The 24,852-nt window shown below is 52.2% G+C and overlaps 2 protein-coding genes across 9 annotated transcripts; one reads left to right on the top strand and one right to left on the bottom strand.

The window, feature by feature from the left end:
• The first annotated feature begins 53 nt into the window (after nt 1-53).
• Nucleotides 54-906, top strand: TOMM6 (translocase of outer mitochondrial membrane 6). The gene is made up of 3 exons (XM_065039028.1): nt 54-233; nt 340-441; nt 612-906. Exons 1-2 carry the CDS (start codon nt 100-102, stop codon nt 434-436), a joined length of 231 nt encoding a protein of 76 aa, XP_064895100.1. The 5' UTR covers nt 54-99; the 3' UTR covers nt 437-441; nt 612-906.
• A 3,420-nt stretch (nt 907-4,326) lies between these two features.
• USP49 (ubiquitin specific peptidase 49) lies at nt 4,327-23,752 on the bottom strand. 8 transcript variants are annotated; one of them, XM_065039006.1, is made up of 7 exons: nt 23,650-23,752; nt 11,621-11,756; nt 9,317-10,727; nt 7,314-7,518; nt 6,984-7,092; nt 6,057-6,262; nt 4,327-5,312 (listed from the first exon to the last, which is right to left on the bottom strand). In XM_065039006.1, exons 3-7 carry the CDS (start codon nt 10,697-10,699, stop codon nt 5,122-5,124), a joined length of 2,094 nt encoding a protein of 697 aa, XP_064895078.1. In that variant the 5' UTR covers nt 10,700-10,727; nt 11,621-11,756; nt 23,650-23,752; the 3' UTR covers nt 4,327-5,121. The 8 variants fall into 8 exon arrangements, with proteins under 8 accessions (XP_064895078.1, XP_064895082.1, XP_064895081.1 ...); XM_065039010.1 differs by having other exon boundaries at nt 6,208-6,262; XM_065039009.1 differs by having other exon boundaries at nt 6,057-6,178.
• Nucleotides 23,753-24,852: the final 1,100 nt, after the last annotated feature.

Here is a 24,852-nt window from a genome sequence, read left to right as displayed (position 1 = left end):
CCTCGCACCAGCACGCGCCTCGCGGGCACCGCCCCCACCTCCGCGCGCCGGAAGTGACGCCATCAGGCAGCGCCGGAGCGGGCCAGGCGAGGCGGCGGCATGGCGGCGGCGCCGGGGGCGGCGGTGGCGGGAGGGCCGGGGGCAGCGGGGACAGCGGGCGCCGCTCCGCTGGGGCTGCGCGGGTGGCTGCGGAGCGCGTACCGCTTCGCGACCGACCGCAACGACTTCCGCAGGTGGGTGCCGCCGGCGGGCGCGGGGCGGGAGCGGGGTCGGGGGGCGGGAGCGGGGTCGGGGGGCGGGAGCGGGCCCCGGAGCCAGCGCTGCCGGTTTGTCTCTCAGGAATCTGCTGGTCAACCTGGGGCTTTTCGCCGCCGGAGTCTGGGTCGCCAGGAACCTGACGGACATCGACCTGATGGCCCCGCAGCCCGGCCCGTAGCGGCGGTGAGTCCGGGGAACAGCGGGGGGTCACCCGCAGAATAACGGGGACCGGACCGGGCGAGAGCCCGACCCAGGCTGGTCTGTACCGGGGGTCGCGAAGCTGTTCAATCGCTGCACAGCACTAGTCCGGACTAGGAACAGGCTTGTCTAACTCCGCTTAATCTCCGATCCAGGAAAGCGGCGGAGCCGGCGGGAGGAGCTGGCCCCGCACGCCGGGACCGGCCGTTCGCGCCGCCGTGCGCTCGGGAGCCCGTTCTGCCGGGCAGAGCTGCGGCTCGCGCTCCTGAGCTCCTGCGTGAAGCTACAGCGAGGGGGAAAGACACGGGGGGTGAGAGGGAGAGTCGATTTTCAGTTTGTTCTACAAGGCACAACGGGAATGCTCCTCGAGGACGGGAAGCCAGCGTGTGTGGAATTTGCTTCCATACCCCCGAGGTGTTTAATAAATAGTAACGTAGCATAACGACATAACCCACTGGAATTTCATTTTTTTTTTTTTAATAAGAAAACTTCAGCTTACAAAAACAAGGTGTAAAAAGAGTAAAGATTTACAAAAAAATCATAAAAACGTGTTTTATATTTCACACCCAAAAGACAAAGGGACGAGTGCAGTCCCGGGCTGTGAGCAGGACCCATCGGCTAATTATTCCAAGGACAAACGAACCTGTGAGAAGCCGCAGGTGAACTCGGCCCCTGGAGGATTCCTGGGGGTGTGTGGAGGAGAGAAACCCGGGTCGGGCGCTGGAGGGGTGAGCGGGGCAGGAAGAAGCGGTTTGGCGTTGCATAGCATTGGAGCGCCCTGGACTGGGACCAGGTTGCCGTTCCCAGCGGTGCAGCGGGTGCTGAAGCTGCGGAGGGGACGGGGGAAGCGCCACGCGAGGCCGAGGGAGCTGCGCCCGCGATTTAACCTGGTGTGAACCCACACCATGCTCCTGGGTATAAAGCAGGACTGATTCCCAGCCCGGAGCGTTAGGCAGCGGGACCACAGCACGGGCTCAGGTTCTTTGGATGCGTTTGTCGGGTTTTCGGTTTAAAACGCTGCTCTGCGCTCTGTGACCGAGAGCCGCCCCACAGCCGCCCCGAGCCAAACATCCGCTACCCAGAAAAACGCTGTTTTCAAAGCGGGTTTTTTAACATCCTGTAGAGAAATGAAGCTCTTTTGAAGTACGGATAATCTGAGTTATACAGAAACAGTTCTGCGGGACAAGGGGATTAATTAGAACATTTAAATCATTTTATAGTTAATCTTAGTTTTGATTTAGAGCACACTAATCTCCTCCCAGGGCCTGGGTTCAGGCGGGGGGCAGTTCATGCGGTTAAGTATGTAAGGCTGCCATAGGTGACTTACTGGATGTTGTCTTAACAAACCTTGATTAAAACAAAAGCTGCTGAACCTGCGATTAGGAGCAGCGCGGCTGCCCCAAGCTGTGAGACAGCTGGACAGATTGCCAGAAACATTCGGTAATTAATTGGATTCTCTCGTCACTCGCTGCTGCCCGGGAGCGCCCTCGAAGCACCGGCGGCCTCGCTGCGAGCACAGCGCGGCACCGGCTTAAGTCGTTAGTGACGCAAGTACCAGGAACGTGAGGCGGGAACCACACGCTGCTCTGACCTAAAGACCCCACAGAGTCCCTGAAAAATCAGGAGACCCTCCCAGACCCCCTGGCTCCTCTCCCCAGCACACGGCGCAGCGCTTCACACCGGAGCAAAACCGCTCGTCTCCTCCCCACAGCTCCCTCCCAGCACCCGTCTCCTAGAGCAGGATTAACTTTGTAAAGTGCCAAAGATGCGCTTTAATTCTGCCCTGCTCAAGTCAGGAGTGACGCGGCCAGGGCGGCAGCACTGGGGGTCCCGGCAGCACTGGGGGGTCCCGGCAGCACTGGGGGTCCCGGCAGCACTGGGGGGTCACGGCAGCAATGGGGGGTTCGGCAGCACTGGGGGGTCCCGGCAGCACTGGGGGGTCCCGGCAGCACTGGGGGTCCCGGCAGCACTGGGGGTCCCGGCAGCATTGGGGGTCCCGGCAGCATTGGGGGTCCCGGCAGCACTGGGGGTTCCCGGCAGCACTGGGGTTCCCAGCAGCACTGGGGGTCCCGGCAGCACTGGGGGTCCCGGCAGCACTGGGGGTCCCGACAGCACTGGGGGTTCCCGGCAGCACTGGGGGTCCCGGCAGCACTGGGGGGTCCCGGCAGCACTGGGGTTCCCGGCAGCGACGGGGGTTCCCGGCAGCGATGGGGGTTCCCGGCAGCGATGGGGGTTCCCGGCAGCGATGGGGGGTCCCGGCAGCACTGGGGGTCCTGACAGCACTGGGGGGTCCCGGCAGCATCCTGCCCCAGCCCAACACTCCTCTCCGAAAAGCTGTTTTAGCTTTCTAAGATGTGTTTAAGTTTCTTCTATGGAAAGACAGACTCGTAGAAAGGAAGTTTTACGGGAAACAAACTCATCCATTGCTCCTCTCCTGTAAACTGCTCCTTGGATGTACAGATGTGGCTTAAAGAGTCTGACTGCCTAACCAACGCGAAGTTAAGCAGGGAAGAAAACAGGACCTAACTCTCTTTTACGTGGCTCCAGGTTGGCAGCGGTAACTTACTGTAGTTGACACGTCTGATAAACGAGGTGGAAACTTGGTTTTCGCAGGGAAATGTGCCATTCCTCTTGCAGCAGCAGCAAACGGCCTCGAGGCCGCTCGTTTCTTAAAGGTGCGCGAAGATGACACTCGTTATGAAAACATCGCCGTAAATCAGAGGTGGGGAGTTGCACAGCCCAGACACCGCGCTATGACAAATACAGAGACTTCAACCATCTAAAGCACGAGCTGCTGAGCTTGCTGGTAACTGCGCTCACAGAGATAGGACGTGAATAACACCAGTGAGCACGAGCACGGGTGGAAACACACAAACCCGCCGCTTCCGTCAGGAGGGGGAAATTCATGACATTTCCCAAATGTTTCTGTCCCATGACAAATATTATGGGGTACAAGGCACCGAACCATCACCTGAAGGCAGACATTCATCAGAAATCCTTCCGGACCCTGCCACGTGTAGACAACCAACCCCAAACTTCTTAATCGGTTCCCACAGGACTGTTTCCAAAAAATAACAGCATGTGATCTCCAAGTTATACTCAACCGTCGAGAAGGTGGGTTTTGTTGGCTCGAAAAGCAGCACTTGCTCAGACGTACAAGCCCCGGGGACCTGAAGGACGGAGGAGAGCGGGTGCGACAGCGTGCTCTGGCAAAGCAGGAGGTTCTTGTTTGCCGTGCTCACGTCTGCGTGGCCGCAGCCATCACCAGCAGCCAAGGGAAGAGAGATCCATTCACCCGTAGGAGAGGAGATTCAGAGTTGTGGTAGTGGCAGTGGAAAGAGAGGAGTGAATGGTATTTGGGACACCAATTGTTTGAGGAGCCGCGTGTTTTAGATTACTTCACCTTTAACCACTTTAAAAACTCAAGAAACCACGATTGAAAAGGTCGTGTCTCTGCAGTTACATATTCAGATCTGATTGAAACATGAAAGGTGAACAGCCAACCCCAAATTATAAGAACACCTGAGGTGCAACTGTAGGTTGAGCGGTGACTAGGAACAGTCACCTAAGGCCCTGCGTTTCACACACAATTCTCAAATCAAGATGATGATGGATACAGACCTTTCTCCAGCCTTCCAAACTCAACATGGAATTTGAGATTTAATTACATTCCTTCCCTTTACGTCCCAGCAGAAATAAAGACTTTGGGGGCTGAACCGCGTGCTGGTTTGCGGCCTGAGGCGCCCCCACGTCCCCTCCCGCTGCCAGGGCTGCGCGGGCCGGGCTCAGGCTCCGCTCAGCCCGCTCACCAAAGTCGTGCTGCAGGAGCCCTCGCGCAGGCTTTGGTTTTGCTGCCACTGTAAACGGGTGTGACACACAGGAACGCTCCCGTTTTATTACAGGGGTTTGGTTTTTTGCTTTTAAACACACTTTCTCCAGAGCAGAACTGGTTTTAAGATCACATTCGGAGTGAACTGAGCTGCCACTTCAGTTCAGCCCAGAGAATAAACCATCCAGTGTGCGCACAGCCTCGGTAACAGTGTGAAACCTGCTGACAACGCTCCCCGGCCTTGGGTTTGCCCTCCAACGATGGCAAAGCAACTGGGACAGCAGAGCTGGCGGGGGCCTGGGGGAACATCTTCTCTGCTAGAAGAACATGGAACATTTCTGCAGCACAACGGCTCTGCAGACAGTCACCCCCATCTACCCGACAACCGTCCAATAAATACCTGGGTGACTGCGTGATCCAAACCCTGGAAACCTGCACGGCAGTGAGAGGGGAGGGTTCTGTACCTGCTCCTTCTGGAGTCATACCAGCATTACTGGGACCAGTGGGGTTTGAAGCCAGTTGAATGCTTCTGTTTCCTGGCTGTGCTCGTTTGTTACACACCTTACGCCATTCCCTTTTGATATGAGATGAATAATACAGCGTCGATCTTTCTCCTTGGATTTTGTGAGCATAATTTAACAAGAAGATGCTTTAAAACCAAGATTCTGAGGACAATCTTACGTGTCAGAATTGCACAGCTCGGTAACGCTTTTCCGGACCCTGGGCGGCAACCAGGACCCGATCCCTTCCCGCAGCCTCGTTCCTGCGGCGAGGAAAGATGCCAGCGCCAACGGTTCTTGAAAAAACTGAGACTTGATGGAGCTGCAGAGCTCCCATCATGGGAACGTCAGCCTTCTGTCCTTATCGCTATGTTTGGACGGCACCTGAGCTTGAAGTTGTTTTTCTGAGATTCTTGCTTTGTCCTGCACTGTTCTTTGAGTGTAAAAAAGGATGTAAGCCTGGGTTTTGCAAACCTCCTCCACGCTACATACATTCAGTTTGGAGTCATTGCAGTGGACCCAAAAACCTGGGGATCAAAGGAGAGAGAGGACACGAGTGAGGGAGGCGGCGCTCCTTCCCAGGGCATTTTGGAACTGTTCACTGGAAACATCCACAGAGAAAACGGGAGACAGGCATCGCTGTCTTTCCCCTACAGATGCTTTGGAACAGAGGCGCTAATCTGGAAAACATTTAGATAGTTTCTGTGCTGTTAACTGAGTTTGGAAAGACCAAATCATAATTTAACCAATTGTAAATTATAGCCCCAAGACTCAATTAGGAAAATAAAACTTCCCTGGGGACGGCCAATTTGTACGTCTTTCTCTGCACGTCAGAAGGCAGAGTCAATACTAATTCAGCTGCAGAAAGGACTGCTGGAAAATCACAGAACCCTGCGGATGTTATTCATGAATAGTCCCTGTCCAGTTTCAAAACACGTTCTGTTTATCTCATCATCCCAAGGATACTGAGAAAAGACGCCCAGCTGGAGCAGCTCCACGGGGTTACATCGCATGGGAAAGGCATTCATGCTGTTAACAGCGAGCGGTAAAAGGGACCCGCAAAGCAACGAGCAGCAACCCGTGCTTTACGGGGAAAATAAAAGAGAGAAAAAGAAAACATGCTACTAGCAACACGTTCTGGGAAACAAACTACCGTGCGTCAGGAAACTTGGTTCCAAACAACTTGGATGATAAAGCTTTACAACGCACTACGTCTATGGCACAGCACACGAGTTTCTTGCATTTGTTTCCTCGTCACAAGGCACACGCACCTCCCTCTGTGTTGTAGCAATACGCTGTGTAGTGTCCTGAGCCAAACCCTTTCCCGTGATGCATCACCACAGCGGAGAGGTCATAGACAAAGGTCTCTTTGTCAAGAGAGGAGAGAGAGTCCCTGCAGCAGTAAGGTTCCATGTTTAATACCTGGTCAAAGAGGACATGGACCCCAATCTTCTCACGGTGATTGCGCTCAGACCACCTGCAAACACACGGGCACCGTCAAAGCCGCGTCCGGCCGGCGGCTCGGGCCGGGGGAGCCGCGCACACAGCACCCGCTGCTGAACGGCCCCGAGGAGCGTTCTGCGCCGGGGCAAGCGGGCGGCAGGGGGCTTTCACCTCTCTTTTCACTCTAACATCGGCGTTTTTTGCATACAGCTGACGCCCATTTGTTATTTGTTAGGACACTGCTGAGATTTGCAACAGCCAGAGACGGACACGCACCTACTGTGACGGTCTAACAGCACTTTAAATACTCAGTTACATAAATACCACCCCCACACACCTCGATTCCCTGTGCTAACCCCTTTAGAAGCTTTCCATAACATTTTGAACTTTGCTGCGTTTAATTCAGCAGGTATATACAGAATATTGGGATTTAACTCTCACAGGCTCCCAGCTTCAACAACTCTCCCTCGTCAGTTCACCCACCTCACAGCCACTGTTTCAAATCGTCTGCAAACCCAGACAAATATCATTGAATACAATGCGCGGAAATCAGCATTAACATCTACAAAACATTATATTGTGTGTATAATAGAACACGTGCTCCAAACAAGCTACTGATTGCAATGTAAGTAGTACTGGCAGGGCATCGCACACCTGGTTTGGGTCAAATGTCTACACACGTGCACTTCCCGGAAAGCGCGGGAAGCTGGGCGCCCACGCGAGCCCGTGCTGCCCACGGAGCGCGCCCCACTCACCTGAAGCGTTTAAGGTGCAGCCGGAGGACCTGAGGTAGTCTGTAGATCATTAACTGCTTTTTAGCTTCACTCAGAACAAGAGGTTTCGGAGAAGACTTCCGCCGTTTGCCTACCAAACAAACAAAATCAAGGCAAAGGGGGTGAGGGTGTCATTCATTTTCAGAAGGGGAAAAGAGCACATTGTGAGCTCTTTTTCCGGAGGCGGCGGGCCGGACGCATGCACTCAGGACGGACACGCGAGGAAACGCTTCTCATTAATCCCCTCGCAGAGCAGGAACCTCTAGGATCAAAACGCACAGGTTTAAAACACGGCAGCAGCGCGCCACTCACTGTTGCACTGGTCGCACGCGTATATCCTCCCTTCCAGGGCTTCCGTCTCGGTGAACTTGGCCAGCATTTCGGTCAGCATGCACTCCGTCTGGTTCACCGGGACCAGCCCCTTCTCCATCGAGTGATAGCGCTCAGGGAACTCCAGGGAAAGGTCCCAAAAGGGCTCAACCGTGTTGGATTTGTAGTTGCATGTTATACAGGTGACCTGGGAATGAAATGCATAGGCACAGATGAAGTTATGAACGCATACACCTGCAGACGGGCGTTTATGCCCACAGTAAATAGCCGGTTTGTGGCCAAAGGGCAGCGCAGTTTCTCGCGCACAGAGGTGACCTGCGAGGCAGAAGAAACGCTGCTCACTCCAGTCTGCAAGCTGCCTGTCTGCAGCACATCATTTAAACTACTTCCCCGATTCATGTTTTTGAATAGAGCCACTGTTTCCCTTCACTGCCTCGGATGAACACCATTACAGAGAAAAACACCATCACAGATACACCACCAGTTCACCGTTGGTAACAAGCACCCTGGATCTCTTTTCTACTACAAAAAGTACACGTTTGCGTTTATCATGCAATCCTACTTCCACATTTTCTCTGCTTTCCTTGCATATTTCAAAGTGTATAATTCCCTTAGTGTTTTATCTGCTAACTATATAAAAATTATTCTTGAATGGAGCATGAAAGGACAAATTTCAGACGCGCTTGTTTCCTTATGTCATCCCAGAGCATTCAGTAAGAACAGCAGAGAAGTTTTCAATTAAACTCAGAGGCAGAACGTGAGAACAGGAGGTAACAAAACCGGAAAGCAAATCTGCTCAAACTCTGTGTCACTGCGAGAACTATTTGCCAGAAACCAACTCCCAACCTTGCGGCTTCATCCGCTGACGGCACCAGGAGCTTCAAGACGGATCCGTAGTTGGGGAAGGAACTCTGCGCATGGAGGGGTTTGAAATTAAATCCAGCACGTGTACGCGGGAGTTACATAAGTAGAATAAAAAGCTTGGCAAGTTATTTATAGTGTATCGTAGCAGCAGATAAACTACACTGATCTGTGAGCATCTTCACGCTGTTAACACAGACCTACCGCTGAATTCAGAACACGCGCCACGTCCAGAGTCAAGAGCCAACCCAACAAAGAGCTTTTAGTTGAGAAGCCCAGAAGAAGTTCACGCGCTGCAGAGATGATTCCAACGAACCACGACTTCAAACTTCCTCTCCCTGAAAAGCCAAAAGCTTTAACTTGGAAAATACACCTTTTAATCTTTAACGTGCACGTAAGTTCTTGCGGGCGGTAAGCTCGGTAAGATTGGCACTGAGAGGGACGATATAAATAGTGGTGAGAACACACACGTGTGACACTGCGTGTGGGCGGGTCCTGCCAACCCTCGGTGCTGAGCGGTGCACACGTTTCATTTCTCCTGGAAAGCAAACGCAACTGAGGACTTTCAGAACGCTCTGGGCTGCCAGGGTGTGCCCCGTGGGAACAGCGAGTTTAGACAGCGGAACTGCGCACGAGCACCGCAGGGAGCAGCACGACCGGCGCTTTCATCTCCAGAAACCCCTGGTAAGCACGGTCAGTATTGCAAGATGACTTTGACATGCCTGCAAAAAGAAAAATGATCACGGAGAGCTGACTCTTTATAGCACGAGATGACTGCTCCCTCTGTCCTTCATCACGTTCTTTCTAGCCACAGAAACAAAACCAGGCAGGGACAGAACAAATTACAAAGACACTTTAAAACACGGCAAAACCTTACAACTAAGGGCACAGAACTACTGTACTTGTGCAGATTTCATTCTGAAGTGGCAGAAGCCAACTGCATTTACAATACACGTGACAAATGTCAAAAACGTGACAACCTGCACAGCAACCCAACAGATTTCTTTCTCAGGAGGCGCTCCTAAGCAACTTCTCTCCCTGTCTGGTGGCTCCTCAAGAATCGGCGCCTTTGCTCCCTGGTGCGAGCGGCTCCAGTTGATTTCTGTGCAAAAGCAGGTGCCTACCTGACTGAGCAACTGCCCGTGAAAAATGGTGTTCACCACCTTCAGGACCTGCTTGGTGAGCTTCCTCTGCGAGAACGGGATGAGGATCCTGCGCTTGGTTCCTTCCGACTCCAGCTCCTGCTGCACCTTGTCCAGCAGCTCGCAGAGGAACTCCTGCGCGTCCTGCTGGTCGTAGCCTCGGAAGGCGGGGATGAGGCTCCACACGGAGTGCAGCATGGCGAACGGCGACACCAGCGCCCACTTCCCCGACCACATCACTCTGAACAGGGTGTGCAGCTCGTGACAGAGGGAGATGTGCTTTGAACTCGGTTCCTTGGGCTGTATGAGCTCTAAACTCCTGCTTATGGAGGAGCCGCCGTTTAAGGCAGCTGGCAGGCCCTGCGCGCCACAGGGTCCCACTTTGTCAGTCCTCCCCGGCTCATTAGCGGCCGACCCGTTTGCCAATTTGCCAGGCATCCGAGACTTCCCGTTCACAGTTTTGGCTAAGAGTTCTTCTGTTTCACAGAGATCAAGTGTCAAAAAACATTCTCTAAATTTCTGGAGGTGACTTAGCACTTGCAGAATAGAATTCATATAACACGTGTTTCCCAGGTTCCTTAGACCTGTCACCCCGGGAGTCATCAGAGGCTTACGCCGGATGGAATAGAACTGTTTGAACCTGCTGCTCTGCACCTGCCTTGAGGTAGGAGAAGCGGCCGCCACCTCCCTGAATTTCCTTGGAATCAAGTTGTCCCTGTGCGCGTGAGACAGCAGCCGGGCGCTCTTGCGCGGAGGAGTGTTCGCCAGCTCCTCCAGGAGCTGCCTCTTCATCTCCTGCCGCCGCTGCCGAGCCGCCTCCTTCTTTTTCTCCAACTCCTCCATTTGCCTCTTTTGTTTCAGTTTCAGCTGGCCTCTAGAGCTCTTATCGAACCAGGTCCGCAGCGCCTTGGCAAGCAGGGCCTGGCGCCGGTACCAGAGCGCGGTGAGCATCTGAGACTGTCCCTGAGGGCTCCGTGGGTGGCTGCACACGTCCTCTCCCAAAGCCATCGATCGCAACGTCCTGCCGCTCCTTGTCGACGGATCATGTTTTTGACTTCTAATCGCCGACAGAGAACTTCTCAGCAACTTCAAGTCGCCCTCCGGGTTATCGTTCAAGACGTAATCTTCACAAAGGTAGCAAAAGACATAGAGATCGTTGACCTCCATGGCCAGCGGGTGCCTGGTCTCTTCGAAGTGTTTGAGGGCATGCTCCTCGATGTACGTCCCGCACGCCACGTGGGAGCACTTGAGACAAGCCCAGAGGGACTCGGTGGTGCGGCAGTCCACGCAGTGCCACTTCTGCGGGTTCAGGATCGAGTGGTCCTGGGCGAGTCGTAGCCGCCTAACATGTTTGCATCTATCCATGTCTCACAGGAGTCTGCGCTGCTTCGACCTTGGGGGGCAAAAAGAGAAAGGAGAAGGTCTTAGAGCCACTATACGCATTCAAAATTCTCTCTCTTGTACCAGCTGTAAAGATCTATAAAAATACAGACGTCACGTCTTGTCAATCCCAACCGCAGTTTGCATTATTTCTGCTTAGTTTTTTAAAAGTGGTTTTTAGTAGCAGCAAAAGATATTGGGTTGACAAGGTCTACAGAAGAAAAGTGTCTGTGTCTGCTCAGGATGGCCCAGGCGGCCCCCGCCACCTCACCCAACCAGAGCGGCCCCCCCGGGGAAACGATTCATTCCGTCCACACACACGTTTGATCTTTGGCTGCCCTTGTGAAACTGATACATACGAAACGCAGTTGGAATCGGAGTGCATGCCATCGGGAACCAGGCCGAGGTTACCAACTTCCCACAGAAGCCACAAAAAGATCAGATAATTGTCATAACCAGAGCATTTGCAAGTCTGCAGGCTTCACGTTCTATCCTCGAATTCCCCGATTTCCCACAGCGTCCCGCACATTCCCATGTTTTAAAAAGAAAATCAACGGGGAAAAAAATGAAATATGTAAGACCATGTTATAGTAAACCTAAAGGAACATCTGTACATGTGCACGTTTGTGTGAGTGCACAAGCAGTAAAAGCAACTGATTTACTAAATCTCTATAGTGTGAGTGGAGATAAATCAAATCGGGGATACACGAAGCTGCAAAAACCTTTCACTCCGTGTCCTGTGCCCCCGTGTTGTATAAAAGACCCAAAGAGCGTGTCCGAACCGCCGTGCGCCAGCGCCGCGGTTTGTTCTGCCCGTCCCCGCGCCGCCCGGCGCCGCGGGCAGGACCGGGGGCAGGACCGGGGGCAGGACCGGGGGCAGGACCGGGGGCAGGACCGGCTACTCACGGGGTCCCGGCTGAACATCCTCCCCTCCGCGGAGCCGCCTCCGGGGCGCCCGCCCGCCCCATGTCCGCCGCGGCGCCTCTGCCAGGGGTTAATTACTGCTCAAGTCTTCGCTGTGAGGCAGCTCAGCTCCAAAGCCCTGGAGAGAGAATATTCTTGTGATGCACATACACAAAGTGAGAACGCGGGCAGAGCTGCTTTCCAACACGATTAATCCCCTCGGTGCAAGCGCTGCAGCGGAGAACACGTTTATTACAGAAACCAGAATTTTCTGGAAGTCGAAGCATGAACGCAGCTCGGACACAAACACAGAGATGGTAAGAAACGGCACATGGAAGAGGCAGTCTGGAATTTCCATCTTCCCGCTTTCATTTTCTGATAATCTATAAACGTGCTGACGACGTGGCCTCTCCACAAGTCTTTAGTAGTGGGTGCCCCAGCATATGGCAAAGAAAAGATGTGAGTTAAAAGAACTGGGCGCAAACACGCAGCTCCCGTGATCGCGCCCGTTCTGGCTGCTTCCGTAACTCGGGGAAAGGAGCAGGGAGGAGATGGGAAAAGAAAGGGAAATCTATCCTGAATTAAATTTGGTTTCTAGATGATTTTGCAAACAATAAAAATGAAGCAATGAACAGTTCTCAAATGTGAGCGGCAACAAAATAAGAACTACAGAGGAAAGAAAAACAGCAAAAACCTGCATTTTTCCCAAGGCAGGAAAGATTTAAAACACACATCCGTTGTCATAATCCAAGAAAGACTAAATTCCCTGGCTTACACATCTACAACTACAGCACTTGAACGCAACAGAACGTGGTGACGGGAGGGACAGCGGCAGCACGCACAAGCGGTTACAGATGTCACAGAGCGTCAGCTCTGCGTACCGAACACTGAGACCAAAACTCCGTTTACAAGGGGCAGAGTCCAGCACCCCGGAGGCCCCGAAGCTTCAGGGCAGACACCAACCAGCCGCAGAAAACCCACCTGACCACGTCAAGAAAACATCTTGATAGTGGTCCCCAAATCATGCTAATTTACTTAAATGACTCTCCTTTTCCAGTGATGCTGCTGCTAAAGGTGGGATCTGTTAAAGACAAAAATCAAAGCTCTTCTACTATTGAACTCAACTTGAAACACAAGTGGCCACTCCAGAATCCATCTGCACAGAATGATTCTGCGGTGCCTAAATCACCGTTTTCGTTATTGATTTAAAGCAGCCCAGAACGTGCCCAGCGCTGCGCTCGTCCCCTCACAAACCCCGCCAAGACACTCTGGGAAATCCCGCATTAAACAAAGGACACACTGGGTCTCCTCCTTCCAAACTGGAAACATCCCGTCCCACCTTCCTCTCTGACCTTTTTTCCCTCTTTCTTCTTAATTTTCCTGCTCAGGTCTTGACAGAGAACTGTGGAATAATCCCGTCTCGCCTTGGTGAGACCGAGTGGCACAGATTCCAGCTCCAAAGAGTATAGACACTATGGTAACATTGACAGCCTTCATTTACATAAAAGAATACTAATTATGTTGTATCATCAACATCTGTGATTCTGCTCACTGCCATATGCGACAGTGCTGGGAATTTAACCCTTGCGTCTCACCAGGTTTGTACCGTCTAACAAAAACCAGGCCTACTAAACACCATTTCCTAGAGGCCGATGAAACAGGGCCCGAGCGCAGTCGCTCGCCAGCCCTGCAAGGGCTCAGGACACGAGATTGTCCAAGAGCACTGAATTGATCCTTAATTTCCAAGCAGAAAGGAACACCGCTGACACGTCGCTGCTTTCAGCTGGGTAACAGGCTGCGCGGAAATCAATCACCGGCAGAGCCGGCGCGGCACCGAATCATGTTTAACAATGAAGCGGCCTGTCAGGATATAAATTACAAGCCTTTTGCTTTTCCTGTGCGGGCCGGCAAGATTTCCTGTTTGAGAAAGGACAGAGAATGGAACGGCGTTGGTCAGTTAACAAAGCAGCTTTGTTACACCTTAATTCAGCAATTCTCAGCACAAAAGCATCTTTGATACTGCGTGTGATATTCCCCACCTGTTTCTCTTTAGGCATCTCTGGATACTCCTCTCGCAAATCTGAGCCCTGACCCCACGTACATTCGGCTGCTCTGCGAGTTAGAAATAAACGGAGTTTATTTAACCCAGAGCACTGCAATGAGACGGGCTGTGCGGTACCGTGAGACGCGAGCGCTAACGGGTGTCTGCGGGTCCAACCGTTAAATAAGTCACTGAGAGACACGCACACGACTCAGAACAAAATGTGCTCCTCTTTTCCATCAGCAAACAAACGGCTTGTCATAACCTACTAGCGAGAGTACAAAGAACGCACCAACGGGAGAAATTACAGCGCCGCGATCAAAGGAAAACACAGAGATGAGTCAGGACCTGTAAAGAGTTGCACAAGGGGAAGAAAACCAAACCAACCCTGCAAAGACGCCGGGGTGGAAGTATTTAAGATATTGCAAGTGAACAGTAACTCACGTGGCTGACGTGACAGCCCAGGACAAGCCATGAGCAACACGAGCGCTTAATGATGGAGAATTAACACCTCACATGTTAAGGTCTTGGAAATGAACAAAAACTCTTTGCAAGTACGGTACATCAGGTTTATTTCTTGGCTGTGCAGTTTTTTCCATCAAGGTAGATCTCACTTTAAGAAATATCTGTATAGTTGTCCTTTCTCACCTACTTAGATCTGTTCTTTTCCAGATAAGGGCTGGGGGAACAACTTGATTGCTCAGTATGGAGCAGAGGTACCAGAAGAAGGATGGGGCTGCACCGCAATGCCACTAACGGTGAGTTAAAGCTGAAATAATAGCATAGGAGATACAAGGAAAATAAGGACAGTGGACTCCCCAGTTGTTCTTGGACTCCCAGTGATGTTCTAGAGACAATTTGAAAAACTCTTCCCTTGCAAATCACTTGCGGTGTTTAACTAGCGGGTCGGACCCTGCTTGCTTTTCTCGCCGTGCCTCATAATCCTGGAGAAACCTACGGCAAGATCCTGTAATAGCTTCAAGAACCAAACGCAGCAGAAACAATTTGGCTCTTGACCCTAAAAGAGTGTTAAAATAAACCACATGACTTTATTATGTCTCTTTGCACCATTGTTACACATTTGGAAACTGATTAAAGACATCTGCACAGATCCGTTGACACCAGGTACTTGCTTTTTCTCAATAAATGTGCACAAAGCAAAGAAAAGAGAAGTGCAGGGCCCAGGGAAGGTGCTGGGGGTATTCTTGTGGTCAAAACTACACACCCTACACAAATATATCGCTTTTGACCAAATGGGTTTAAAAACCTCGGGTGCAAAACCACAAGTGCCTTCCCCTCTCGCCTCCAGTGAACAACTTTCTAGGGACAAACCTAGAGCAGAATTTCCAGCCTGCTGCAAATACTCAAAAATGCAATAGAGGAGATATTGGAGAGTATATATATATATATGTTAAAATTGCATAGAACTACTCAAACACTTGATTCCTCTGGTTATTTTAACCCACCCACCCGGAAAACACCCAGAAAGCTCTTTGTGCTCTTCTCTCCCAGAGCCGCCCGCTCGCCCGGGCAGGAAGAGTTTCCACTTGGCTCCTCCAGTTCAAACCCGCTGCTTTCAGACCTTCACATCGCGTCTCCAAAGAGCGACCACAGCCCCAGAGAATTCTTCAGTTATTCTGGAAGCAGATTTTCTTGAAACCTCTCAGCTTTCTGTCCCCCGATTGCCGGGTTCTCTCTACCCAGGGCGACGCGCTATCGAGTGAGTTACAGGCAAATGAACACAGCGGACAAAGGGAAAACAAAGGAAAACACGTGAGGAAGAGTTACAGATGGTACAGACGACTCAAGATTCAGCGACTCTTTGAAAAGACAAGCAAAGCGATGAATGAAATAGAACGGTGAAGAAAACCCTGTTTCCTGCACAGGCTTCCTCAGTGGTGAACGCAACTTCTGCGGGACTTTGTTCCCTGAATCATCTCAGGAAGCTAAAATAAGCAGATATTGCTCTGTATCCGATTTTAGAGGACACCACAAAACAAACGAGCAATGTCCTGCAGTTCCCTGAAAATGTGGGCGGTTACTCCATAGCAGCCCTGGATGTAAAAAGCATTATTAAAATGCTATATACCCCTTAGCTCCCGGCTTCCTAGAAGTTTATGTAGCGCAATAAACGGAGAAACATTAAGTCCCCTCCCTCCCCTTTCACAGGCTTCCCGGGTTTGATTTTCGGTTTGGCGTTTGGAAGCGTCAATAAGTTGGGCACCACGATATGGACACGTATAGCGGAGGCCCCGCTTTCCATCAGCCCCACTGGCAGCGTTTCCCCTGGTGCGCGAGGGACGGCGCCCGGGCAGCAACGCGCACCCGCCGAGCCCGGGGCAGCCAGAGCAACCACAGACGACCGGAGCCACCCAACACGACGAAATGTTTGGCGTCACAACGGCCTGCGAGTAGATGCTAACTGCCCGACAGAAAGCAATAATTTCACTTTATGGGTCAAGCAACCAGCTTTGTAGAATCCATGAATTCCCAACGAATTCTATTTCCATAATTGTGACAACGTGATTTCATATATTTTTCATGTAATTTCCATAATTGCGACATGCCACAGCATTTTGAAGTGTTCTACATGTTTGCCCCTGAACAACACTCGGCTGGCACCGGCAGTAACAGCTTTAGCAGACACAGAATCAGCGGCACCGACTCCCAGTTCCGAGCCACAGCAATTCTCACTATTTGGAAATGCAGATTTTATTCCCCACCAGCCCCAAACTGCCGGGGTTTGTACCCAAACTGGTGCCTTTTTGTTTCCTTTCACTCCTAGCACTGCCCAGCTGGGCAAGGAGTCGAGCTCAGCGAGGCTGCTGGAACGGACAGAGGATGCGCTGACGTGTTCACGGGCCCAGACCCGGCACGGCGAACAGGGCAGCTTGGGAATAATTAACAAGGTACCACTTAAACAAAACCAGCCATGTTATGTTTCAACAAGGCCTAACAAAGCAGCAATAGAGGAGAGAAACAGCCGCTTTCTTACGGCCCCACTTTCCCTTCCTTTTAGTCTTGGCCTACTGCAAGGCAGCCAAAGCGCTGCGTTTGTCAGAACACAAAAAGCATTATTCCTTCCGACCGCGCTCTGTAACCGTTATTTCTCACATCCAGTGCGTATCACATTCGTCAGATTGTCACGCGAACAATACAGAGTTGACGCTCACAGCAATAGTTCAGACATGAGATATTAAAAATACTAAAACTCCACCGTTGATAGGGCAAATTATACACAATTTCCACAACAACATCAACAAATTAAACGTAACTTTCGGCTGCTGGCAAAGCCATCAGCAAGGTCAGGACCCGTCAGATTTTGACCTATGGTACCTTGCTCCGCTCCCCCAGCATTTGCAAAACCTGATGGTTTTTGTATCAAAAGACAAGCGACTTTCCTAACACCAAAGCAAGGCCGGAGCCCCGTGGCACAGGTACGAGGTGAAGCTCTCTGGCTCCGGCACCGCGGAGAATCCCGGCGGCTGCAGAGCACTGAACAGCCCTGGCATTCAGCAGCCTCTTCACCATCTCTTTGTGATCGACACAAAGACGGATTATCCCAGGCACTGAATACTTGCTAAGTTATGGGTAGTCCTCTGCTGTTCTTCCTCCCCCATTTTAATTCATATTCATCCTGGCAAAATCTTAGACAGACTATTAACTAATCTAAAACAACATCACAGCTGATACAACACATAAAGCGATCAGTCAGACGAACATGTCAGTGCCATCTACTGAAGCAATAAAGAACAAGACAACCCAGCAGACTGGGGCTTATTATCTTCCCAGCCGTCATGAATAGGCAAAGAGTATTAAATATAAAGTGCAACATGCCACAGCCACACTGGGCTGCGCTTTGAGCAGGGGAGGTGCCTTCGAGGAGCAGGGATTACCAGATGAAAGAACGACGGGTTTCCACACTCCTCTCCATCATTTCCTCCCCTTCCCTTGCCAATCAGCCCCTACCCAGCCTTTTAAAACCCCAAGTGAGCGAAACACAGCAGCAGCAAGAACATTTTCTATGGGTTTTAATAAACGCAAACCTGCCTCTTCCCGGGTGTGCAGAAGGAGACCTGAAGTGGCTGCAGCAAAACTAAGAACCTCAACCCTTCCCGACGTCCAGCTGGCAGGCGAGGCTTGAGCCTCTACTTCTGGTACCTATGGAATAATTCACTTGCTCATATGCACCTTTTTGTTTTTCTCCCCTGTTCCTGATGGAATTATTCCCAATTTGCATACTAGGAATCCTGTTTGGGCTGAAATCCTTCTCTATAAATCACGGGCAATATCTGAGTTGCGCCTTTGTCCTCACCACAACACGACGTAACAGAACGATGCAGGAAGGGGGAACCCGATTTGCAGAATATCAGGTTGTTAATCTTCTTTAAGAATGGAAGATCAACCGCGGCCCGATTCTATAGCATCTGTTATTTTAATAAACTATCCTCCTAAGAGGTCAGAGTTCATCGCATCAATTTGTCTCGAGATGAAACAACAGGACAAGGCAACACGACTGGTGAAGGGACTTGAACATAAGACCTATGGGGAGAGGCTGAGGGAGCTGGGCTTGTTTAGTCTGGAGAAGAGGAGGCTTAGAGGTGGGCTCAGCACTCTCTAGAACTACCTGAAGGGAAGTTATAGCCAGGTGGGGATTGGTCTCTTCTCCCAGGCAGTCAGCAATAGGACAAGGGGGCATGGGCTTAAACTCTACCAGGGGAAATTTAGGCTGGATATTAGAAAGAAATTCTTTACAGAGAGAGTGGTCAGGCATTGGAATGGCTGCCCAGGGAGGTGCTGGACTCACCGTCCCTGGAGGTTTTTAAACTGAGATTGGACATGGCACTTAGTGCCATGATCTAGTAAACAGACTAGAGTTGGACCAAGGGTTGGACTGGATGATCTCTGAGGTCTTTTCCAACCCAGTCGATTCTGTGATTCTGTGAAGACGGGGGTGGATTTGGTTTTGATGCCGCGATCCAGTGCCTCAAAAAGCTGTTCCTAAAGCCTTCCCGTTTGATAAGCAGCAGGATGTTACCCGCGCCAGTCACCTGCGCGGCGCCCGAGGCAGCAGGCCGGGCAGCGCTGCCGAGCCGCCCTGCGCGGGGCCGAAGAGCAGCGCAAACGTCCACGCGGGGTTTTTGCGTCCGCCTTTGAGAAGCACTCGCTGTGTTCACCAGCCTCAGAGTGACATTTTCTGCAAATAAATCAGCTCTTGTGAGACGGATCTTCAGCCTCGCTCTCATTCAGGTGAATTAACTATTCTTAGTTAAATAGATTTGCTTCTAGTCTTAGTCTGATGACAGATTAACTCATGACTGGTAGGATTATAGACTTACCTCTGAACTAAATCACTTTTGAATTTGAGTTACAGCTATTAGTTCTTTAAAGCTTAGCTGAACGGCTTTTAGTACCTCCTTTGTGTTTTTGAAAGAATGATTAAACATCATTAAACCCAAGCTAAGGGCCCTTTCTCACAACTCCACTGAATAAACAGCTGATTCAACTTGTACAGAACAGCAGAGTTTTACACGGATTTTTTGGAGAATAATTAATACTATGCTAAGTCTAGAACACTCAAAATTCAAACATGTTTGTCACGTTTGTGTGGGTTTTAAGCACATCAAAAACCGAAAGGCACCAGTAAGGAGAGTGAGGAGCCGTCTTTCCCCTCCTTTTGTATCTTTGCAGAGATATTTAACCATCACTCTCTCAATTTAATCAGAAGTCCAACAAACCACCTTAATTAATTGCTCTTGCTCTCTATGCTTCCATGAGAGGAAGCACGGATGGGACAGCGAGGAGAGAAAAAGCCACCGATCTACATCCCCAGACAACGGGGTTTAATTTTAAGTAACGCACAGCCCAAGTTTTGATTAATTTATCGTTAAGGGTCCCCCTGGCTCGCACTGAACCAGCTGCCATCTCTGAATTAGAACACATCGCTTTTCACCGGTTGGTAATGACTGAAAACCCCCACGCATCCCAAAGCACATTGTCCTGTCCAGTATCTATAGATACACACACACAAGCATATAGACGTGCGGTCTGTTTAAATCAATATTTAGATATCTCTCTCCACTCAGAAGAGCCACCAACTCTTACCAAGTATAAAACCCTCCCAGTGAACACAAATGCAAGGCCAAATTAGCCAAAACCAATGTTTGCTCCTCGTTTGACTGAGTTACACAAACCTGCGTGGGGGGGACGGGAGGAATTAGTGCAGAACTGGTCTTGCTGAAGTTTAGTGGATGAGAAAGTTGTTGGTTCTGACAGGCTACAGTTCGGTGTTTATGCAGATAATGCTCGAGCTAGAAGGCAGCCACAAATCTCTTATCATTTTCTTAATTCACACGGCTCTTGTTATTCAGCTGGAACGCATTTAATATACAACAGAACGTGGAATTCTAAACTATCTAAAATTAGCGGGTGAAGTTGTATTCAGCACGAGGCAAGAGACAAACAGGGCTCATCACATTAAAATAACGGATTCAATATAAAACACAGTTTTGCTGTTTGGAGAAAAGGCGAGCGCGTTTGGCACAAACGCATCGAGCAGAGCGAGCTCAGCGACACGGAGCCCCGGACAGGGGAACAAACGGAGCAGAAAGGCGCTCGCTGCCCGCGAGGACACCGCGTATTTCTGGCTCCAAGCTGCTTATCTCTTCATCCGCATCCCCAGCTCGCAGGCGGCGCCGGCCTCGCTCGCTCCGCCCGCGGCTCAGAACCGCGAGCTGTCTGCAGAGCCTCCTCAGGCCACGAGACAGGGGCACAACGCAATTACGGGACAGCATTTCTTCATCAGATCTGAGCCGCCCACCGCAAAGTGAATGGGGAAACACGGCTGCAGCGCAGCGGTTCTCAATCAAGTGGACGGATTTGCCTTTCAGAGGGAAAAAGGGAAGGGAGCTGTGGTCACCATCTCTTAATCAGCTCAGCTGATGCGCTATAGAAGGTCTCAATGGAGGAACACAGCTGTGGCCCATAACTCTTGGCTTGATCTTCCATGCTTCGACTGAAAAGCCTGAAAAGAACATAAGTGAGCTAAAGCTTTTCTCCATTAAATTGGTCCTTTCTAAACTGCCTTCACCCAGAGAGGCCAAAACAAAAAGTTCCTTTTTCAGGGTGTTTGTTTAGAGGTTGAGTGTAAAAGTTTTCGTGATACAAACAACAAACTGAGGTACAATATGAGCAACCATGCTATTAAGGATCGAGATGGAGCACGTTATTTAGTAATTCCTGCCTTCTGTAGGGATCCCTACATCCAAGTACGCGGGTTTTGCTTTGGCTGAAGCACCGTTCTGCATTCCAGCTAGCAAAACGACAAAACGTCGAGAAAGCACCTCCTTGGAACGCTTTTCTACAATAGTAATTTGTCACGACTGATACGTCACCAAGACGCGTTTCAGCTGCACTCACACTAACTGAGCTGTCACAGCCGCGGGTTCCAGTTCTCTGTCTTCGTTTGAAAACGCGGCTGAATGACACAGCCAGAGCGGCGAGAGCAGCGAGGAGCACATGGCGGGAGGCGCGGGGATGCACCGGAAAGAGCTGCCGCTGCTTCTGTATTTGTCTTCTGCTTTCCCAGTGAAGTTCTCAAGAGGACAGACCTGGCAGTGCATCATGTTATGATCACCTAATTAAATGAACTTCTCTAGTGAGCCTTATTTAAAAAAGCAGCCTGCAATGTCTGATGTGCACAGAGCCGCAAACAAGCCAACGCCGTGCGAAGGATCACGATTAGTCGCAAGAACCAGCACTCAGGCTCTCAGACGAGCGGCCGTACACCAAGCTAAACGTGACTTTTACATGTTTTATCAGTAGTATTCCTATGATTAACAGTTCAATGCACAAATGAGATGCTTTGCCGTTCCCTTCGAGCTTACAAACCCGAGTACTAACCGGAGCAAGCGCCGCTTTGTTTCGCAAGCTGCAGCACATGAGACTTGTTGACCATTCCTCCGTCCTTCAGGCCTCCCGCGTGCCTCGTCGACCACAGCGCTCTGCACCACACGCAGGAACCGCGGCCACAGATTCTTCACTAACGATCTTTGGACACACAACAGCTAAATAAATCCCCAGGCTTGCCATACTAGCTGCAACACTCTCTAAACCGTTGCATATGTGACTATTGTTAAGCCCTGCTCGCAAATAAGCAAAATTCTTTGTAACAAACAGAACTTGCACAAGACCAAGAGCTATTCCAGAGCTGAAAAGCTGCCAGTTTCAAAACACCCTTTTCACTTGAAGTCAGCTCATATTAACAGGAAAAATGATTAGGGGAAAAATAAACAAGCGTTTACCGTTTGCAGCCTCGTGTTTGAAAGCACACGTAGCTCAGAGACATCAAATGCTGCTCATGTTTGGCACATAATTTTCGAATGTTTGCACCTAGAATACTTTCAAAGCAATTAAAAACACCAAGTGCTTTGCTGGCCCGCCCCCCCAGCTTTTTTTTTAACCATGCCAACTCATCTGATGATTGTAAAACAAGATCAACCCCCGAGCGCCGCGGCCCAGGGCAGAGCAGCCCAGCGGCGCAACTCAGCCGCTCTGTTACACCGACACTTGCGTGATCCCAGGGCAAGTTTAATCCCCGGCGTTCACACATACACGCAGTTTATATACTCGCAGTTCCACCCTCTCCTGCAGCTCCCTCTCCCCTCCCCGTTTCCACATCCCAGCCGTGCATCTCCTCTCGATGAGCACCTCAGATCCCCACCTTCCTCTCCCTCCCCGGCACCCTATTTCTGCTTCCACTCCCACCTATCATCCCTTCTAATCTCATCCCTATTTTTCGCCTTGCCTTTGCACGAGAACGACCGACACCGCTCAGGAGCAGCTCCCGCCGAAGCCAACTGGAGTTTTGCCCGGGCTAAGGAGCCGGTTGCTCCCATCGCATCTTTCCCCGCGCTCCCCGGGTCCCGGCGAGCGGCTCCTCCGCAGCAGCAGGACATAAAAGAACCAAATATTGCAACATTCCACACGAGATGAGCTCAGCGCCTTCAAGAGCTCACAGCATCTTTCCCTCATTAAAACTACAAGTGCAGCTCTGAAAAGTAAAGACACTTCTCCCCCCTCCCATTGTATTTTTCAAACCAAGCGGGTGCTTCCATCGCCGCGTCTCCGTGTCCCCGCGGGCTGTACCTGCACATCAGGAGCTGTTCTGACACACGGATCGCGCTTCTTTTTCCTACGTACAACCGCACGCAAGACGATTAGCGGGCGCGTTTCCTAAAATCAGCAGCTTTGCTAAAACTGGCTCGTTATTTGCTTTGGTCACTCGAGCATTCGCGGGAGGAGGCTACAAATTGCTGCCGCCCCCTCTGCTTCGAGTTGTGTTTAAAACGTGATTTTAAGGGATGCTTTGCTCCCTGGGCAGACACCAGCGATCGAGACACCCAACCCCCAGGCCCCCGATTAACTTCAGCCTTTTACCGCTGCGGCGGGCGGGGGACGCAAACCCCGCGGCTTTTCCTTGTTTCACACAAACATAAATCAGCATCGACTTTCCCCATTTTTGCGCCCTCTCCACCCCCGGTCCGAGCGCAGCAAGGGGGTCTGCGGGCAGTTTTTGGGCGCTCTCCCCCCGCGGGACGCGGCCCCCGCGCTGTTCCCGCTCCGGCCCGCGGGGGCGGCCGAGCCCCCGGGAGGGGCCGGTACCGGGGCAGAGGGACGGGGAGGATGGGGGGGGCGCTCCCGCGGCCCCCGCGCCTCAACAAAGGGAAAGTTGCGGAGCCGCCGAGGCCGGCGCGGGGCTCCCGCCCGCAGACAAAGGCGGCGGCCGCCGGGCCGGGGGGGGGGGATCGGGGTTCGCCTCAGGTCCCCCCCGCGCCCCCCAACCGCACTGAGGGGAAGGGGGGCCCCTTTGGGGGGACGGGACCGAGGACCCCTGAGCACCCTCCTCACAGCGGGGTGTCCCCCCCTCAGCCCCTTCCCACCTCCCCTCGGGCGGGTCGCGATGTCCCCCCCCCCCGGCCCCTTTATTTACCGCCATCATCAGCACGCGCGAGCTGTCACCAGCGCCAGACACCCCAACGGCCGCCGGCCACGCCCCTCTCCCCGCCCATTGGCCGCCCGCCGCGCCCCGCCCCGCTTCGCCATTGGCTGCAGCGCACGCCACACAGCGCTCTCTCCCGCCCCCTCGCCCCGCTCCGCATCCAGCGCCGGCGCTTACGCCGATTCCGTAGAGCGGAGCCGGGCGCTAACGGCGCGGCGGGCGCACCGGCGGACACCGTTTGCGCAGCCTGCGCCGCGGCGGGGAGAGTTCTGGCGGAGCTTACAGGCTCTGCATAGCCGCTAGGGGGAGCTCTTCAATGGCTTACGGTGGGGTAGCCGGCGGGCCGCGCCGAGGGGCGGGGACTGCGCGGGCCACGCCCCGCACGGTGACGTACCGGGCTTTGTGAATCCCGGGCTGAAGTTCGGTTGAGTCACGAGAGGGTAAATAAGGATGTTTAGGAGACAAAGAGACTCTTAAAGGGGCGGCGCGGGAGCTGACGCGTCCCCGAGGGGCCTTGAGGTGACAGGGGAGGGACCCCGAGGTGACAGGGGAGGGACCCCAAAGGTGATGGGGGGACCCCACGGGGGCTCTGAGGTAAAAGCGGGGACCCTGAGGTGAACACAGGCCAACAGTGTCACAGACACTGACCCACAGAGCACAGGTCAGCGGTGCCACAGACACCAGTGACACGGAGCACAGGTCAGTGGTGCCACAGACACCAGTGACATGGAGCACAGGTCAGCGGTGCCACAGACACCAGTGACACGGAGCACAGGTCAGTGGTGCCACAGACACCAGTGACACGGAGCACAGGTCACCGGTATCACAGACACTGACCCACAGAGCACAGGTCAGCGGTGCCACAGACACCAGTGACACGGAGCACAGGTCAGTGGTGACACAGACACTGACCCACAGAGCACAGGTCAGCGGTGCCACAGACACAATTCCTTTGCACAGGAACAAAGTTCCCCTCCCGTCCCGTCAAGTTATCCAGCAGAGCGACAGGTGGGAGCCCACTTGCTTCTGCCATGGCAAGAGGACACTCCACAGCCTTGCGGTCTCCGTCATGAGCTCCTTCACCAGCCTCCCCACAAACTCCATCTCCTGTGAGATGTGCTGCCCCTCCTCTACACCTTCCCTTTCTGCCCAGCGCCCGGTGCGTTTAGAGCCCATACCTGCACAGCAATCCAT

Source organism: Columba livia, chromosome 22 (assembly GCF_036013475.1).
Source record: "Columba livia isolate bColLiv1 breed racing homer chromosome 22, bColLiv1.pat.W.v2, whole genome shotgun sequence".
Taxonomy (NCBI): Eukaryota; Metazoa; Chordata; class Aves; order Columbiformes; family Columbidae; genus Columba; species Columba livia.
The sequence above is the reverse complement of the archived record's forward strand: the minus strand, read 5'-3'. Positions and strand labels throughout refer to the sequence as shown.